Source organism: Sinohyriopsis cumingii, chromosome 15 (assembly GCF_028554795.1).
Source record: "Sinohyriopsis cumingii isolate HCF-2022 chromosome 15, ASM2855479v2, whole genome shotgun sequence".
In the NCBI taxonomy this organism is placed as follows: domain Eukaryota; kingdom Metazoa; phylum Mollusca; class Bivalvia; order Unionida; family Unionidae; genus Sinohyriopsis; species Sinohyriopsis cumingii.
The window spans coordinates 113792204-113813569 of NC_142975.1; the positions used below are offsets into that span (position 1 = coordinate 113792204).

The window sequence follows — 21366 nt, forward strand, 5'->3', positions numbered from 1 at the left end:
TTTGAGTTGTGTCCAAATCCAACTTTTGGAAAAGTTTCAGATAGAACCCTGACCCCCACTTCAGAATGTCATTATTTAGTTATTTACAAGCATAAGTTAATGTATTTAGTACATTTGTTCCTTCGTAAGACCTAGAATCATTCTAAGGTTTCAGTGTCAAGGGAACAGTTGTTTTCGTTTTGAATTTTTCAAGTCCATTTAATGTTTTGTCATTGTTAAGTGTTTTATGTTTACTGGCCAATTGTGATTAACATCTTGCCAGGGTGTTGGTTTAATACTCAAAGTTTGCCTGCCTAACATTACAACAGTGTAGCTAGTAAATTATAGACTTCGGTGTCTCTAATGTCAGAACAATGTCTTTTTGAGAGTGCCAGCTACAGTGCCAGCTTAATCATCGCATGTTTGTCACATGTTTTGGATTACAACATATACAGTAATTAACATACAAATAGCAAATTCATCTATTATTTTATACTGGCCATTTCATTTTTAGTGGTGGGGGACAGCCATTTTCTTGTGTGTGATTTGGATATTTATTGTAGCTTTAACAATTTTTCAGTCATATCGCTACGATGTCTGCAGTGTGGCAGTTTATATTTATGTCTAGTACTAGGACATCATGCTGCAAACATGTAGCATGATGTCCCACCCAATCACATTATCCTGACACCAAGCCGACCAGTCTTAACACTAAGCTCTTAATATTGAGCACCTAGCGAGGCAGCTGTTAGTACCATTTTTACAAGTCTTTGGTATGACTTTGCCAGGGTTCAAACCTGTGACTTCCACCATCTGAGGTGGATGCTCTAACCATTAGGCAACTGGAGCAGTCTGCCATTTTCATTTGAGCAGAGATTTTATTTGTTTGGCTGGAGATATTTTTTCCCAATAATATAATGGATATAATCTCGTATTATTTTGCAAAAAATCTGAAGAATTTTTTTCCAGCTATTGACAGAAACAGATTTTAAAAAGAAGTGCCAGGTCCCTGCCCCAGAAAATTAAATTATTGGTTACTAACATACTGTGGTATGCAGACCTGCCAACCCTTACAATTTTGCTGTAAGTATTACAGAATTTACCCGTAAAGTATGAACGTATGGTATACATGGAAAAACTGAGGAAAAATGATCGTTGCCAAAAAATCTGTATAATTGGTTCGTCCGTGTTTGATTTTGGATCTGGGTTTTGTATTAGAATTAGTGAAATTAGTCAGGGAACCAGACTAACTTTACGGCAGCATCCCAGGCACTTTTGACTGCCCCTATTTGTTCATGTGAAGTGTCAGCATGATTAAACTGTTGATTATATAATTTTTTCTTAAAATGGCATCCAGAAAGCGATGCATGTCATTTTAAAGATGAAAGGGAAAATAAGCTTCTAGAAAAGAGTTAATAATAACATAGAAGAATAAAAAGGAGTATTCAGATTCTTGTGAATAAAAGCAGGAAAGGACACAATTACGTTTATTGGACATCACGTGCCAGTTTGAGTATGTCTCATGGCCAGAGATATGATTGCCGTCGTAATGTGAAATGGAAAAAGAATTAACAAGAATTACGTCAAGTTGAGAGAGAGAGCAACAAGCCATTGAGTTGCATAGGGTTTGGAACTAAAGTTTGTGCAACTATACTAGTGGTAAATAAAGTCTATGTGTACTTTACAACCTTTTCAGTTGAACGTGATGTTTATCAACGCTGCATCAAACTTTTAATTACATTTTCCCAGCTTTACAATATCAGTACATAATATTTTGTTACACCTTACTGAAAACTGGAAAATCTTACGGAAAAAAATTATCTGCCTTACTGAGACGGACTCATCAGGGTTGGCAGGTCTGGGTATGTATCACAGTACCGAAATACCTCAGTACAAAATTTGTTGTGGTACCCAGCTCAAATGTCCACCAGTTGAAACAAATAAAGATTAATACCACAGACCTAGGTATTTATTGATTCTTAAGAATTAATTTTCACTGTGCTCTATCACAAAGTTGCTAGGTGTATGTAGTGTTGCAGGGTGTATGTAGTGTTGCTAGGTGTACGTAGTGTTGCTAGGTGTATGTAGTGTTGCAGGGTGTATGTAGTGTTGCTAGGTGTATGTAGTGTTGCAGGGTGTATGTAGTGTTGCTAGGTGTATGTAGTGTTGCTAGGTGTATGTAGTGTTGCAGGGTGTATGTAGGGTTACAGGGTGTATGTAGTGTTGCAGGGTGTGTGTAGGGTTACTCTTGTCCACCTGTCTGTCTGTCCATCTGGTAGCTTTTGCATTTACATCAATGTGCAGTCATTGTGGTCGGTTTATTTTGTTCAGTGAACATGTTTTAAGTTGATAATTTGAAACCTGTTTATTTAATGCTTGATAATAGGCAAAAGTGTAGTAAAAGGAGCAAAGTGTATGTTGCTAATTTTTAAATGAAACATACAAATACAGCATATGTAAATTGCTCCTGAATGACATATTGTGCTAGTGTTTCCAGATTTGTGGAATGCCAGTAAATTAAAACAACCTTAATAGCTAATTTAACAGAGTGAAAGAATTATTACTGAAATGAATACTTACAACTACAAAATAAAATGGGAATTTCTGATCAAAATTGCTTTATTTTTTCCTCTCTACAGGAATTAGATGAGTTGGTTTAATTTAATGAAGTGAGTTATTTCATCAGAATTATGCACGACAATGATTTTATTGTTCACATATCTACTACGGTGTTTGACATCCACACACACATCTGTTTTGAAATCCTGCCAGAAATTTAATGCTAATGATTTATTGTAAGGATGGTGTAATTTATATACATATTTTAATGATAGTAGCATACTTGACTTTCTACTCTGATAGATTTCATTTTGTTTCTCATGATGATTTCCTTACTTACCTAAAAAAAGAAAAGAACTAATTGCTGAATATATTTTTCAGAGTGAATTTTATTGAAACATTTCTTGATATTTTGCCAGTATGAATTTGAAGTTCTAGGCATGGACAAGCAACTCAGTATGTGAGGTATATTTCTTCACCAAATTTAAATAAAAACCATGGCACATTAATTTAAGAATATTTCACTTTATAGTTGTGGATATAGTTATTAACCTTTTTTTTCTCACACTCTATATTTTTGGAAAAACCAGGACTGTTTAGTTTAATCCTTTTTCATATTTCAGCTACATTGGATGGCAGCCTTGGGTTTGTGTTGCCAGTCTCTGAGAAGGTGTATCGACGGTTGCTCATGTTACAGAATGCTTTGATTGTTCACATTCCAAGCGTAGCTGGACTCAACCCAAAGTCTTACAGGTAGGATCTAGATGCAGTGCATTAGGTATCTGTAGAAGAATCTGTCATATTTGTTAGTCCAGCATTGTAAAGCATTAATCCAGATAGACGTAGGTCTTTTCTGTCAGATTCACCATGAGAACTGGAGGTCATAGTATGCAGACCATATTGACACTGTTGCACAGCTTAAAGTCTAATTGCCTTAGTTTGAAAATGTTTATTCTGATGACATTTTGCAGACTGAACTAATTCCTGGTACAGTCAGGTGCTCGCAGCTTGAAGATCTGCTGTCATTCATTTCATTGTGTTGACAAGTGATGGTAGCCCAGTAGTCCCATAGTCTGTTGAACTTGGGATTATTTTTCTTTAACTAAAAAATGTTTGAGATCACACATTTATCTGAATTTTCCTGGCAAAGTGACTGGAACAAAACTATAGGACATTGTATATTAGGGCAGTAAGATGTGGGATGTCACATCATAAACATCAGTGTCTTACACTGTAGAACTGGCATTTTAGTTTAAATGTTTTTGCCACATGTGAATAGAAAGATATAGGCATAACTTAGGTTTGTGTGCAGATCTCTTTTGCCTTTGTAAGGCAAAAAGCTATATTATATTAACACCTTTTAAGGCATCACACTATGTTCTGCAGATTTCAGATGGCATTGCAAATGGTATCTATTTCTACGTTAAAAAAATGTTTTAGTGCAGACAGAAAAATGGATTAAAAGGGGTTTTGTTTTATTTTCACTTATTCCATACCTTTTGTTTTATTTTCAATAATTCCATACCTTTTGTTTTATTTTCAGTCATTCCTTACCTTTTATTTTATTTTTAATCATTCCTTACCTTTTATTTTATTTTCAGCCATTTCATACCTTTTATTTTGTTTCCAATCATTCCATAACTTTTCTTTTATTTTCAATCATTCCAAACCTTTTCTTTTATTTTCAGTCATTCCATGCCCTTTGTTTTATTTTCAATCATTCCTTACCTTTTGTTTTATTTTCAGTCATTCCTTACCTTTTATTTTATTTTTAATCATTCCTTACCTTCTGTTTTATTTTCAATCATTTCATACCTTTTATTTTGTTTCCAATCATTCCATACCTTTTCCTTTGTTTTCAATCATTCCTTACCTTTTCTTTTATTTTCAGTCATTCCATACCCTTTGTTTTTTTTTCAATCATTCCTTACCTTTTATTTTATTTTCAATCATTCCAAACCTTTTCTTTTATTTTCAGTCATTCCATACCCTTTGTTTTATTTTCAATCATTCCTTACCTTTAATTTTATTTTCAATCATTCCCTACCTTTTTTATTTTCAATCATTCCTTAACTTTTTTTTTCCAATCATTCCATACCATTTGTTTTATTTTCAATCATTCCATACCTTTTATTTTACTCTCAATCAATCCTTACCTCTTGTTTTCACCATTATGCATATGATTCACTCTTTTTAGTTCGAGGGTCTTGTAATGTAAATTTTCAGAAGAATGGCCAAAAAAATTGCATATATCTGGAGGATTGTTGGCTTTGGAAAGTTTTGTGCTGTTGTTGCACCATTTTTTGCAATCATATTATTACCCACCCTACCCAAAATAATAATAAAAAACCCTTTTGTACAAGTGATAACTTGAAACTATATGAGAACATAGCGGAATTTTTAACATCACAAGCACCTTGACCTTTTGAGGATCAGTTTAATGCATGCATTAATAGAGGAAAGAAAGATATGAAATTGTTAAAACTCATGTAAAATAAACTTTCTGTATTCATTGTATGATAAAAGAAAATAATTGTTCACCTTTTCATGATTCCTGTATTCAAGAGGTAGCTGGGCTTCTTTGGTAAAATTCATGTGATTGGTCAGGTATTCTTGGAGACACATAATTTAGTAAATCACTTGCTTTTTTTTTACAAAATTACATGTTCACTCTGCATTAAACAGGTGTCCTTTATATGCAGAACAGATAAGGTTTTTCTTGGGGATTCCTTAATGTGTTTTTGTTATAGATGTGTCCATTTAGGCAGATCTCACTGTAAATCAAAATTATTTGAAAAGATACTGTATACTTATAATAATTGTTATGTTGTCCATCATGTTATTTCATCTCCTCAGAGCCCTGCAGACAAGTGGACCTGAACTAGTTAATTCACACAGAAACATCCTGGATGGGGAGTTGTTGTGGAAATACCTTTACTTCAGTTTCATGGAGAAGGCTGAACTTGCCAAAAGGATTGGTACATCAGCAGACCAGGTTGGTACAGGAATGATAATAAATGACAGTAAAATGGATAATATTAGTATAGCTGACACATTAGATTATGTGCATCAAGAATTAATATGTGCAACATTTTTATTCAAAACTTTGTTTGTTTGGGTTTTATTTGTTGGGCTTACATTAGTGGGAAGTGAGACATGGTCACTTTTCTGATGGCTGCAGTGGAATCAACAGTTTTTTTTTCTCATTAAAGTTATTATTTGCATGGTTTTAAGAACCTTGATAGATTCTCATCATCCTTGGCATGAATTTTTTTAGTGAAGTTAAGATAATTCTTTTTACTTGTTTGCTCACCACTTAAGGCCAAGGTCACAGTTATGGAAAATTAGATGTTGTAGGGTTTAATGTCATTTTTCAGCACAAGATAGGCTATACATAACGGCCAGTATTAATGGTGGAGAAAATTAGTGTTAAGCTTTTGGTTAATGTTTTGTTTCATTTGCTTATATTGATTTAATTCCATGATGGAATTTATTCATACTTGAAATAAGTCATGAAGCTAAGAAACTTCATATGGTGACATGATTACTTGCCTTATCGACCTGTCACTCTGCCCATTTCACCATAGGGTCACAATCATACTTTTTACAACTGTGCTTTCATTGTGGGCTTGACATGAAGCCCATGACCTTGTTAAGCCTGCTCTAACATTAATCCATTACCTTTTTGTTAGACATGCTCTAACATTAATCCAGGACCTTGTTAGAATGCTCTAACATTAATCCAAGACCTCCTTGTTATGCTTGCTCTAACATTAATCCATTGACCTTATTGTTAGGCTTGCTCTAACATTAATCCATGACCTTCTTGTTAGAATGTTCTAACATTAATCCATGACCTTCTTGTTATAATGTTCTAACATTAATCCATGACCTTCTTGTTAGGCATTCTCTAACATTGATCCATGACCTTCTTGTTATAATGTTCTAACATTAATCCATGACCTTCTTGTTAGAATGTTCTAACATTAATCCATGACCTTCTTGTTAGAATGTTCTAACATTAATCCATGACCTTCTTGTTATAATGTTCTAACATTAATCCATGACTTTCTTGTTATAATGTTCTAACATTAATCCATGACCTTCTTGTTAGGCATTCTCTAACATTAATCCATGACCTTCTTGTTAGGCATTCTCTAACATTGATCCATGACCTTCTTGTTATAATGTTCTAACATTAATCCATGACTTTCTTGTTATAATGTTCTAACATTAATCCATGACCTTCTTGTTAGACATTCTCTAACATTGATCCATGACTTTCTTGTTATAATGTTCTAACATTAATCCATGACTTTCTTGTTATAATGTTCTAACATTGATCCATGACCTTCTTGTTATAATGTTCTAACATTAATCCATGACCTTCTTGTTATAATGTTCTAACATTAATCCATTACCTTTTTGTTAGACATGCTCTAACATTAATCCAGGACCTTGTTAGAATGCTCTAACATTAATCCAAGACCTCCTTGTTATGCTTGCTCTAACATTAATCCATTGACCATATTGTTAGGCTTGCTCTAACATTAATCCATGACCTTCTTGTTAGAATGTTCTAACATTAATCCATGACCTTCTTGTTATAATGTTCTAACATTAATCCATGACCTTCTTGTTAGGCATTCTCTAACATTGATCCATGACCTTCTTGTTATAATGTTCTAACATTAATCCATGACCTTCTTGTTAGAATGTTCTAACATTAATCCATGACCTTCTTGTTATAATGTTCTAACATTAATCCATGACCTTCTTGTTAGGCATTCTCTAACATTGATCCATGACCTTCTTGTTATAATGTTCTAACATTAATCCATGACTTTCTTGTTATAATGTTCTAACATTAATCCATGACTTTCTTGTTATAATGTTCTAACATTGATCCATGACCTTCTTGTTATAATGTTCTAACATTAATCCATTACCTTTTTGTTAGACATGCTCTAACATTAATCCAGGACCTTGTTAGAATGCTCTAACATTAATCCAAGACCTCCTTGTTATGCTTGCTCTAACATTAATCCATTGACCTTATTGTTAGGCTTGCTCTAACATTAATCCATGACCTTCTTGTTAGAATGTTCTAACATTAATCCATGACCTTCTTGTTATAATGTTCTAACATTAATCCATGACCTTCTTGTTAGGCATTCTCTAACATTGATCCATGACCTTCTTGTTATAATGTTCTAACATTAATCCATGACCTTCTTGTTAGAATGTTCTAACATTAATCCATGACCTTCTTGTTATAATGTTCTAACATTAATCCATGACCTTCTTGTTAGGCATTCTCTAACATTGATCCATGACCTTCTTGTTATAATGTTCTAACATTAATCCATGACCTTCTTGTTATAATGTTCTAACATTAATCCATGACTTTCTTGTTATAATGTTCTAACATTAATCCATGACCTTCTTGTTAGGCATTCTCTAACATTGATCCATGACCTTCTTGTTATAATGTTCTAACATTAATCCATGACTTTCTTGTTATAATGTTCTAACATTAATGCATGACCTTCTTGTTAGACATTCTCTAACATTAATCCATGACTTTCTTGTTATAATGTTCTAACATTAATCCATGACTTTCTTGTTATAATGTTCTAACATTGATCCATGACCTTCTTGTTATAATGTTCTAACATTAATCCATGACCTTCTTGTTATAATGTTATAACATTAATCCATGACTTTCTTGTTATAATGTTCTAACATTAATCCATGACCTTCTTGTTATAATGTTCTAACATTAATCCATGACTTTCTTGTTATAATGTTCTAACATTAATCCATGACCTTCTTGTTAGACATTCTCTAACATTGATCCATGACCTTCTTGTTAGGTTTGCTCTAAAATTAATTTGTGCTAAAGGTTCATGGGTGCAAGTATGTTAAAGTTTCAGTGTGTTAATATTATAGTTCACAGATTATTGTCAACTTCTATTATTTAATGTATTATATGCACTGTGCGCTTAAATTATCATTTTGGGTAAGGCTCATTAGGTGCAAGTGCATTATAGAAAGTGCATACAGACACTTTACTGTATCTTCAGTGTACATGCTACAAAAATAGTTCAGTTGCCTTGGTTGGGGATTCTCCACTCTGAAAATTCATTCTCCTAACATGGTAACTCCCAATAAAAAAGATTAATTTTTGAGGCTGGTTTACCCCATGAAGTTATGTTGTAATGATATGTCAGGCATGCATATTAGCGCATTCTGAAAAAATCATGATGTCCTAGGCATATTTTAGCTGCCACCCTCCTTCCATGAGACACACTAAAATTGAATACATGGATGTGGCTATAATTAAGTTTTTACCAAGAAGTTTTGCATATAGACCTAATAAAGTATGTAAGGGTAATACTTTTAACAGTAGTTGGAATTTATAGAATCCACATTTTCTTTCCTTCATTGAGATTCCAATACCATTTGTGCTCACTTAGCTTCAACACATACTCTGATCTGCCATCACATTATTCACTGGCAGATCTGGATCTGTGTTATTTGTTCATCAGATTACTAATAAAAAAACAAACTGCACAGAGGCAGGTCTGCTGGCACATTATGTGATGACAGATCTGGGTTTGTCAAGTTTACAATTGGAGCTGACATGTTAGCAAGTAATACAGTAGGCATTGCTAGTTGGGTCATGTGACAGATACAGTTCTTTGGATCTTTTTGACAAGTCAAGCAGAAAATAATCAGAAGTGACTCTGGTAAAGATCTAATCCAGATTATAGGGCAGTTTGATAATTTTATACGATTTTGGCATTATCAGATTGTTAATAAATTTATATCTACGTATAAATATTTACTTGAGATGTATGAGGGCTCATATTTGATTATGATACTGTATGTGTGTGATTTGGATTTTTTATGTAGTTTTAACAATATTTGTCACATTGCTACAATGTCTGCTGTCTAGTACTTGGGCATCACTAAAGCGCCCTCTGTTATGGATCACTGCCATCTCACCTCTGTCTATGTGGGTTTGAGTCTCAGATTCAGCCATTGTAGGTATGTGAAAAAGCTTGCCAGTAGCTTCTCATGGGTCAGTGGTTCTTTCTGGAGTTTTCCTGGGTTCTTCCTCCACCAATAATACTGGCCGCCATGTATAGCCTATTGTGTGCTGATAATGGCATTAAATTGTACAACAGCAACAACAACAACTGGGGCATCATGCTGCAGACATGTAGATGATGTCCCGCCCAGTCACATTATCCTGACACCTGGCTTACCACTCCTAACTCTAACTTCTTAATGCTGAGTGCCAAGTGAGGCAGCTGTTAGTATCATTTTTTTTATATAAGTCTTTGGTATGACTCGGCCGGAGTTCAAACTGAGACCTCCCACATCCGAGACAGATTCTTTAACCACTAGGCCACTGGAGTGGTCTGATGTTAATACAGAACTGAATATGATTATATTTATTGTATCCAAGAATATTTTTTAAAATATCCAAACACTGAAAACAAATTTGATTTGTATTTCAGCTGATAGATGATCTCATGGAGCTGGACAGGCTGTCAGCATGGTTTTAACTGACAAAAGGATCAGGATTCTGTATTCATTTCGTGGAACTGGACAGGCTGTCAGAATAGTTTTAACTGACAAAAGGATCAGTATTATGTATTCATCAGTTGTGATTTTAATGTACATTGTGCATGTACTTAGAGCATATTGGTACAGGAGAGATAGCCAGGCTTAGCATAAAGCAGATGAGAACAAATTATGATAAGCCTGTCATAAAACTCAGACTTGTCTAGAAGCCTCAGATATGAAAGCATTAGACAGAATGGTCTTGAGAATTGTCATTATAACCACAGTGCTGAAGAGAGCCTTAATGAAAGTTTTAGTAAAATATGCATAATTATAAAGTTTTTTGGGAACTGAAAATGTTGAAGGCTTTATCTTGACTGAAGGTTTAATGTTCATGTAATAAAATTTGGAGCAAAAATACATGTTTTAATTGTAAGGTCAATCATCATTTCTGAATGACTTAATATAATTGCAATAAAAATTATATACGTTTTGTTTTTGTTGACCATATTAGTTACATTGGAAGTGCTTACAAAATAACACTTATTGTAAACACCATATCTTCTGCCAACTTATACACATAAAATTGGTTGCCACTTTGCAAGCAAATTGCAAATTGCATTTCATCTGTTGAGGTTCCTATCTAAAAGAGTTATTTCCCTTTTTCTGTCAGTTCGAAATCTCCACTACAAATCCATGCAATTTGGTGCATACATTGTTTCATAGACCTAGATGTGCCATTGATGGGTTTGTTATTTCAATTTTGGATAGAGTTATAGCCCTTGACATTTATATTCATATCTTCTCATCGGGGTGTTGCTTGTTTTGGCATAGCTCAAGAATCATTCAGCATATTGTGATACAGTTTGATCTGTACATTTCTTCACAGACTTAGATTAGAAATCTTCATAGCTAAAGAATCATTCGGCATAATGGAATTTTTTTATCAATATTGTTTTATAGACATAGATGTACCTTTTATGGGTTTTGTCATTTTGGACCAAGTTCCAACTTTATTATTTTTTTGTTTTAATCAGGGACCAGGTGTTACTATCATAATTTCTAGCTACTTGTGATGGCTTTCAAAACAGAAATTACTTATCTACCAGTAATACGTTTTTTTTGCCCAGTTGGATATAACAGTTTTGGATTGCACATCCCCACTCCCAACACACACACACACATGGAAAAGTTTGTCTGCTTTTTCCTTGCTTGGAAATGTAAGGTAAATGAGAATATGCCATGAATATCATGGGATATCAGATGTAATATGCTGTATCCTGTCAGTCATAACAACTATTGTTACATTAATATGCTGTATATTTTGTCCAATGTAATATGCTGTACAGTTAGTCATGAAAAACTGTTTTTATAGTATGTAATATGCATTACATTTTGTCAAATGTAATATGCTGTACTGTCAGTCATGCAAAACTTGTTATAGTATGTAATATGATGTTCTTTCAGTCATGCAAAATTTGTTATAGTATATAATATGATGTACTGTCAGTCATGCAAAACTTGTTATTATATGCTTATTTTTTTCCCCGTTAACTTTACATTGTCAGAATCATGCAATATTACCCAATACTGAACCTGCGCGACAATACACATATAGCATTCATGTACATAAAGAAACTACTTTCTATTGTAAACAAACAATTGATGCAGACGCCAGCACTTTTGATTTGTACACACACATCATGTACACTCGCATAAGATGCTCTTTACATTGTGGTTGGTTAAATTTGTTTCTGAATGAACTAAAACATGTTTTGTGGACTGCCACATACCAGCTGCTTTGGCACATTCCACATTGATACAATGTTTCGGATTTAGGCTAGCTACAGTATATAACAGATGCAAGATAAAGTCCTTACAATTAACATACAAGTGACAAGTCATATACTGTCTTCTTTAGCTGGTGATAAGAATGGCAAAATAAAATATACTTACAGTTTTACATCCTGAATTTCCTCAAAATTTATTTTCTTAATTTTGCAAATCCGAATTACATGAGCCATGTCATAGGTTTTTAGTCTGGATTACACATTTCAAAATTGTGCTGTAATTTCAATGATAAGTGCAATTGCATCCTCCTTACTGCACTCAGAATGAAAAAAGCATTAAATTCTATAGCATCTCTTTGAAAATTGCATCTGAAAGACTTCATATTTGTCCCACATTATGATTTCAAATATTCAATGACAGAAACAGAAACACATTTGCAGATGTCAGCACACTTCTCCCTAGCTTCTTCTATCTCATGTATTTCATGTGGAATTGTCACATACAAATCCAGTCCATAATCACAAAATTTCCTAGAATCGAGAAAAATACCAAAATCTATTCGTCCCAGATCAAATGGAAAAGTTGTTGCAATGCACATTCATTCACAATATGACTCCAAATTTCAATTTTAACTAGACACGCCATTTTCTTTCGCAAGTTATGTCAAGTGCCCGACTAAGTTCAAATTTATCTGAGCAGAGTTATGTGCGCAGTAATAATGTTTATTTGTGTAATGATGAATATGTGCTTGTGTATTTAGTTTGGAATGCGGCATACATTCATTTATGTTGTTTCTTGTAGTGTATTTTGTTTATGTAATTAAACCTTTGGTAGAATAACAAAAATGAGCATATAATAAAAAGGTTACTGCATTTGTATGGGAAAATATGAACTCGTTTTGTTGGAAGGATATACTGCACTCCCAAGGTCGTGCAGTATTCCATCCAAAAACTCGTTCATATTTTCCCATACAAATGCAGTAACCTATAATTATAGTATGTAATTTGATGTACTGTCAGTCATGTAAAATGCTTTGCTTTTTTCAAAAGGTAATATACTGCATAGGCAGTCAGGCAAAACTAGTTTTACAAAAGCTCCAGAATTAACATTAATATTAGGTAAAGATTTCTTTACATGAACATTTGTACATTTAACTTTTTTCAGCTTTTATTATCAAACAGAAAACTGTCATGTGATTGTTATCTAGCTCTCTTTACAAATGAATGCTTTGATTCTGAGAGCATGCAGAAACCATTGATGCAAAGAAGATTTGTTGCTTAGGTTATCCTTGTTATAGTATACACTCGCTTGTAAGACCAGCTGCAAACAACATGGACACTGTTCTGCCATCACATAATGAGCTGGCAGATCAGGGTCTATGTTCTTTGTTCTACTGATTACTCCCAGCAAACCACATAGATCCATATAAGCCAGTACATTATGCAACAGCAGATCTAGGTCTGTGCAGTTTGCAGTTGGACTCAACTTATAAGTGAGTGTATACCGATACACTGTTGTTACGAGTCTGTTCATTCTCATATGTCGTATGTGTGTGTGTCTGCAGTTGTGTATTGGCTGTTGTATTTGAATGCTCATTTTTGTAATGAATTTATCATGTTCATCAAAAATGTTTTCTTTTGTAAAATTTATACTACAAGTCATTAGTGAATATTTTTTGTGCCAGTTTTAATGTGGAAATTAAAATGTGTGCCAACATTATGAGACCTTCTATTTCTTCTCTCTGCATAAGCTCCAGTCAAGCGGTATATTTTTAGTATGTTGGCGACTGTTTTGAATGCTTGGACAGAAGGGAATCACCAGTTTTGCTCTTTCCTCTTCATGTGTGGCCTAGTGGTTAGAGCATCTGCCCTGGATGCTGGAAGTCATGGGTTCAAACCCCTGGCTGAGTCATACCAAAGATTTGCAAAAATGGTATTAACAGCTGCCTCACTTGGCCCTCAGCATTAAGAGGTTAGAGTCGGCCTGGTGTCAGGATAATGTGACTAGGTATTACATCATGCTACATGTCTGAGGCATCATGTCCCAGTGCTAGACATCACTATAAACTGTCACACTGCAGGCATCGTAGTGATATGACTGAAACATTGTTAAAGCTACATTAAAAATGCAGAACACACACACACATACACCTCTCCATGTATTGAGGAATAAGGTTTATGTTATTCAGTCCAGCTTGGAGTTTTTTTGAGCTGGAGCACAGTATATTTAAAGCATTACAATATGAAATATAGGAGTGTATCCAGAACCTTGTAAATTAGCCTCCTAGGCTTAGTTTAGCAACAGAAGAGCTAAAAAGTCAATTGCTTGCCAAACTAGATTTTTTACTCCAAGGATGTCTACTGGACCCTAAAAGGGCTCTGAAGTGGTACCTAAAGCTCACTGAGATGATCCAATTACATGTTCTTACAAGTTGGTGAAGGAAGTGTTGATCTTTCAGCTAAGAAAATATCATTCTGGATTTGATAAGTGATCCAATCTACCTACAGGGAAGTTACACAGTACCAGTTAATTTTCCTGTGCATATTGGTTCACGGGGGCCCCGAGTGGCTGAGTGGTCTAAAGCGCTTTCCGTTACGGATCACTGCCATCTCACCTCTGTCTGCGTGGGTTCGAGTCTATGATTCGGCTAATGTGGGTATGTGAAAAAGCTTGCCAGTAGCTTTTCGTGGGTCAGTGGTTCTTTCTGGGGTTTTCCCGGGTTCTTCCTCCACCATTAATACTGGCCGCCATGTATAGCCTTTCTTGTGCTGAAAAATGGCATTAAACCCTTCAACAACAACAACATATTGGTTCACAAGGTTAGGGCGATGACCACTAGTATATCATTTGAACAGAACAGCTTCTTAGCTGACATAATCAAGGTCATGGGATGGAAGTCAGAGGTGATGTTCTCAGTCATTTACCGTGTAGAACTTCCATTTTAAAAGGCTGCTTTCTGGGATTGTAGAGCAGCTTCATACAGACATGGGTTACTCTGCTTCCACTGGATTGGTGGGAGTGAAAATTTTCTATCAAAGCTGTGTCCATGCATGAACCATGTGTTAATCCTTGGTGGTGTCTCACTTGGAATTTGAAGCTGCTTGAAGTAAATTAAGAAACCATAGACATGACCAACTTCAGAGTAAGGAATGTAACTCCTCATTTATCATTTCTCCTAATGTATTTTGATTGGATAATATATTTGAAGAAGAACCAAATTTTGTTTTTACTGAAATACCTCTTTTCTATAATGTTTAGCTTCTAATAGGGGCACATGTTCTCAGGCCCTCCCTGCAAATTCCTGGAGAAGCATGCATGTCCACTCCAGTAGTAACTGACAAAATGATGGGATTTGGTGCTAGTCCCTTATCCAGTGCAAGACCGCTCTCATCTGACCTCCACCTTATCATGCAATCAACCGTATAGCACTTTTAATGCTAAAACAAGCCTGGTAGGGCTTAATTTGCAAGGTATGGATTATGTATTGGGTTAGTATTATAAAAGAGATATATTTACACCAAAAATTGGTTTGTCCTTAAACTTCTGGCAAAAATTATGTAATAATAATAATATAAATAATACATTTTTGTTGGAATTTTTAGTGGTGGAAAGATTTTAGTAAAAATTTACCACCTTAAATCTTAAAACCTGTTGAGATTGATCACTGGTAAAATATAACCAGCCGAAATTTGAATCTTGATTTTGAAAAAAAAATTACCAAATATTACATAATGACAAATATAGTCATCAAGCAGCCCTAGTTTTCTGTACTTTTCCAAAATGGCCTAACTATTCATACCTTTTTCAACATTATATTGAAAATGTATCACACATAGCCATAGCAAAGCAAATTCAGATATGGTCTTTATGATGTGAAGCCAGAGTATAAGAAGATAGAGACAATCTGAACTAAGGAGACAACTAGTATATAAGAGCATCCTTTTGTTCAAGCTTATAAATGTATGTCAAGTAAAGATTTTATTTTTTTATTTTTTACATAAATTCCCTGCCGGGGCTCCAAGTGGTCTAAAGCGCTCTCCGTTACGGATCACTGTCATCTCACCTCTGTCTGCGTGGGCTTGAGTCAAGGATTCAGCCAATGTGGGTATGTGAGGAAGCTTGCCAGTAGCTTCTTGTGGATCGGTGGTTCTTTCCGGGGTTTTCCCGGGTTCTTCCTCCACCATTAATACTGGCCGCCATGCATAGCCTATTGTGTGCTAAATAATGGCATTAAACCCCATAATAACAACAACAACATAAATTCTATGCCATTTTCTTGATAAAATGTCATATCACCTGATTGTTTCCTACCTCTTTGAGTCCTACCAGTCATAGACCAAAAGAGCTTGAGGATGGCCTGTTTTCTGCCACCTTTCGTTCATCCCTCAGTTAGTAGAAGTTTGTTATCACTACTCCTAAACTACCTGGAAGATTGCCATGAGACTTTATACACACATTCATCCCAGGTGTAGTTGGTCAAGAATGAAAATGGTACCACCAGGACTTTCAATATGGCCATCACAGTGGTCATCTTGAAAACCTTGTTTTCGCTACTACTCCTGTATGGAGTGTCTTATTTTTCTTTGGGTTTTCTGATGTCTGAGTGGACCAGAATGAAAATGGAACCACTAAACAATCCAATATGGCCACCACAGTGGCCTTCTTGAAATTCCTGTTATCTCCACTCCTCAATGGTGTGTCATATTGACATGGAGTTTTTACTGAAAGGTTTCTAATGATGTCTAATTAGGCAAATCCCATAGCCTGATATCTGATGAGAAAATCATCAGGTTAGTGAACATTTTAAATGACTTGTGCAGGACAAATCAGTTTTTGTGTCTCTGCAAACGTTGGACTAATGCAAATTTCTGACTGGTTCAAAATTAGCATGTAAAATAATCTCTCAGATGCTTGCTTTCACGTAAACTTGAATAAATTCAATGGAAGTTGTGGTGAGGTATTTCTAACATCTGCAGCCCTCAAAAGCATACATGCCAACCCTCACACACCTAAGTGTTGACACTGTTGTGTATCTCTCCATCACCCTTGGGAGTAAAGATCAAAGATCTCAATTTGCTCTGCAAGGAAACTGGCAGGATAAGTTTTATAACCAGGTAATAGTGATTCAGACAATAAGTAATACTACTTTATTTATGTTAAATTAGGGTACTAAAGAGCTAGAGACTGAATGGATACCAGAGGATATATAAATCAGTATTTTAATAGAATACAGTGCTATATATTACCAATGTCATAGTGTCCAAACTATTTGTCAGTATGGTGTACAAGTTAATAGCTGAATCTTTATAATTAAACCAAATATTGCTATTTAAATTAGACTAATTCACACACAGTAATAGAGACATAGATACAAAGCATGTTTTCAGCTCTCTCCACTGTTATGCCTGGCAGTAATTTATGGGGAGGAGACAAAGAGCTAATTTCAATCTTTATAATTCCTGTATAACTAAGAGTACAAGATATCAACTTAAATCTAATGTCTTACATGATACCTTATGAAACGGTGTTTATTGAGTAAATTATTTCTGACCAGTAAAGCTCGTAAACAGAGCTTAGAATTTTCAGATATGTTTTGTTCAGAATATCTGGATATCTGAAATAATTTCATTCATAAATCAAAATACATATATAAAAATATTAAGGGCATATCAGTACAAAACTAAATTCTTCCACAACTTCATGGTAACTTATCACAGTTTTTTATTCTATATGTATTGACTCTCTCTATTCATCAATCTACTGCAATTAACTTAGAGAACAATTACATTGTTAGAAACTTAAATTATAGAATCATAAGTTTTTCAGTTGAACTTTTCAACAAGATTTCTGTACGGAAAGATTTTAGATTGTTCATTTAATCTTTCACACCATTCTAGAAAATTTGTATAATCTTTATTAAGGCAGTATAATAATGAAAAATATTGGCATTATCAACATCCCGATTAATACAGGCTTCTGATAATCCCAGCTTGTTAAATAAATCCCTGACAAGAACGGCCCAATTTATTATTCTCTGTGTTGTATCTACTTCCAGTATCATCATATTATTATTTGAAAAGATATATTTTTTTTGATTCGATTGAATTACTTTTATTCAATATTTTACATTTTTTCCCCCAAAAAATCTAAATAAGCATGCAATGAAGAGTTTACTGTTTCACGTCTAAAATATGAAGAATGTAAAATTACAACCTTGTTACTGGCATAACACATGTCATTAGACGTATTAAACAATGTCAACAAAATACCAAATTTTCAAGAGAATTTTATGGATTTCCTTTCGAGTGTGCAATTCCAATCTGTCTGATGTTCAGTCAGCTTAACAGGAACCTTTGTGATGTCAGAGAGATATGTAATGGCATCTTGCCTTCCCTGCAGTGTAGTCATCAGAAAACTACTTATGGCACCCTGAATAAATTTGTGATACTCATCCAACCGAGTTTCATTGCTACGGGCACAAATATCGGTACAAACTGAAAACAATGAAAGAAAGATTCATTGTATACAAACTTTTAATTCTGATGAACATCATTAGAAATTGTGCTTGACCTTGAATTACAATATACAACACACACACACACACCACTGCCATCAGAGATGAATATATGTCTCATTTAAAAACTTGATCAATGTGACCTACTTTCCAGGGATAACTAAAACCGGTTCAGAATCATGTTCTAAAATGTGAGCTTCTGTTCAATTTTAACTCGAGTTTTTTTTAAAAACAATTTAATTTTTTTAATCCCAGGGTGAATCACCCACACAAGCATGCAAAGAAAATGTATTATGTCAACCTAATGTATTTTTGCTAAATTGTGCTAACATGTTTGTTACAAAAAGTTTCAAAATGTAGGTCATCAGTATATAAACGTAAATATGATTACAAAGAAATTGATTGTCCTGCCTCAAGTGGTTCATACTTAACTGTGATTACAATGGTTTGTTAAAAAACTACAAAAACAAAAAGTTCACAAATGTATTTTTAAAAAATGTTTACTGCTGCAATGGCTAGAAAATCTAATCAGGTCAAGATGACCGGATCAGATTTTCTAGTATTACAATTACATGACCATGAGCAAGCCTGCAAAATGTCATTGTCCTCATCCAGTTGTTATTATGTCATCATGCAAAAATGGATTTGGGACAGATATACAAACAGCAACAAATACTATATTCCCTTTTACTGTCAAAGTTGGGGCATAAAAATCATTGTGAAAATATAAAAATTGTCAAGCTCGTCATAATACTCATGTGCATAAATAAGATATAATGAAGGTATTTGAATATCTACAAAGAAATACTTATTAGAAGAGAATAAATAAATAGCTCTTCCACAGAATATATGATGACTAAAACCTTTAGCAAATCTTTGTATCGTCGACATTGCTGACAGCCAGCCGTGGACCTGTTATTAGTTACCTGGCATACATTGGTCAAAATGGCAAATATGGTAACTACCCACCCTCACTTTAATGCCCTTATAGGACGGTTCCTGCTATAATGGATCCTATTGCATAAAGTTGTAGTAAAGTTTAATGTAGCTTACTAGTAGTATAGTGCGGCTGTTTAGGGTCAGTGGAAAACCCCATCAAAAAGGTCATGGGCATGTTTAGAGTCAACACTTTTTAAATCACCCTGGGCACGTTTAGGGTCAAGATTTTTTATAGCACAGCCTGGGCACATTTAGCTTCAAAGGAAATTGAACATGGGGAATATTGTTTCTGTATAGCGACAAGGAAAAGTTCAGTTGTTGTATAGGATAGCGGGTAAGTTCAGCTAGTTCAGCAGGTAGCAGATGGCAGGTAAGTTCAGCTAGTTCATAAACTATACCAATAAAACAGCGCTTGGTGAGGCGGGACATAGAACCCTCTTTATAGACAGAGACATTGATATACGACACATACATAGATTGATGAACATCAATCTATCACACAAACAACTATACAACTGACTAAAAACAATTTAGGCAAGAAAGCAAATCTTTTCGAGACATGAGTAGCCCTGAAAAGAGTCTTTGGCTTTTTGTTAACAACATTACGTTAACGTAGAGGGCATCACATAGATCATCTTCTCTTCCTCAAACGTCTTCTGACTTCTGGATCGTAGATGAGGACTCTCTTCAGATAGCCTTGTCTCTCCACATAGATGATTCTTTTCCAAAAGCTCATATCGGTGATCCGGATGATTGTCCATGATGATCTGACATACATGGGTAAGTCCGTATGGAACAGCATCGATGATACGAGGGTAGATGATTCAACGTTAGTCCACATCTTGTGACGAGAACAGGTGAAGAGAATGAAGTGAACGGGGTTATTTGACGTGGAAGAGCAGATAGAAACGGATTGAGTTTTTTCACCAACCCCAATACGTGTTACACAATTCAGTCAGAGTACGGAAAGTGTCTTCCAATCCAAAGAGAGCTACCTGTGACATCAGATTCCCTATATAGGTGCGCTAGCGTCTGTGCGCAGTGAATCAATGCGACAGACTTTTGAAACATGACGGAAACTAAGAAGACGATGAATTGGGGTGCACCAGTCATGGAGACGAGAAGCGATGGCAAAGCAGTGGTTATCAACTACTTCCAGAAGAGACCGATTTTAATTGGGATTTAGTGGATTTTTTCTCTTCTTCGCAATAATTTGTTCCGGCACCAGTACCTTTGCCACCTTCTCATCCTTTACCACACGTCGAGGATTTTAAACAGAGACAGAAAGAATAATTGGATTTTTTTACAGCAGCAGAAAGAGGCAGGTATAGGAGAGAAGGAGGACAGTGAAGGTAAAACGGTGATGGTACCTTTAGACATTTTGGCAGAGTTAAGTAGTCTGAAACAAATGTATCAGACTTCTTTATTACGACCCAAGAAGAAAAGACCTTTCCGTGCCAAACTGCCAAACCCTGTTACTACGCCTGAGATACCCACCCTAGTGATTTATACCAAATCATCGACATGAGCCAGTACAGAACATAGGGGTTCGTTACAAAGAAGAGTATCCGTCCTTGAATCGAGGGATGGGGGTTCAAACCTGTAAAAATATTGTTACAGGTTAGAACCCCCATCCCTTGATTCATGGACGGATACTCCTAATTTTCTTTGTAACGAACCCCTGTGCCGTGGTGTGTCCTTGGGCAATACACTTTACTCTAATTTCCTAGGCCCTAAACAAAAACATAGTGGTGGATATAGGCGGTCCCCTATGTCCATGACCGTGTCTCATCTCTTTCTTGGGAGTATGACACTAGTGGAGAGGGTACGAAGATTGTGGTGTATTGTTACATGTTAGAACCCACATCCCTTGATTCATGGACGGATACTCCTAATTTTCTTTGTAACGAACCCCTGTGGTCCACAAGTAGGCCTTTGCCATGGCAAAGGCTTAAGACAGGTAAATCTGATTACCTCCCGTTCCTAAGTTGTTGTTTTTTTTTTTTAAA

General features: G+C 35.1%; 2 protein-coding genes across 2 annotated transcripts in view; one reads left to right on the forward strand and one right to left on the reverse strand.

Annotated features, from left to right (window-relative positions):
• LOC149782517 (cleavage and polyadenylation specificity factor subunit 1-like) overlaps positions 1-13623 on the forward strand; it is a 152093-nt gene extending 138470 nt beyond the window's left edge. The window contains exons 37-39 of the mRNA XM_089933943.1: positions 3162-3291; positions 5395-5533; positions 10068-13623. Coding sequence (XP_089790069.1) covers positions 3162-3291; positions 5395-5533; positions 10068-10115 — 317 coding nt within the window. The 3' untranslated portion in view covers positions 10116-13623. The remainder of the gene's footprint in view (positions 1-3161; positions 3292-5394; positions 5534-10067) is intronic.
• Positions 13624-17107: 3484 nt separating this feature from the next.
• The window catches only part of LOC149782518 (uncharacterized), a 41564-nt gene continuing 37305 nt past the window's right edge, over positions 17108-21366 (reverse strand). Inside the window, exon 7 of the mRNA XM_089933944.1 lies at positions 17108-18398. Coding sequence (XP_089790070.1) covers positions 18181-18398 — 218 coding nt within the window. The 3' untranslated portion in view covers positions 17108-18180. The remainder of the gene's footprint in view (positions 18399-21366) is intronic.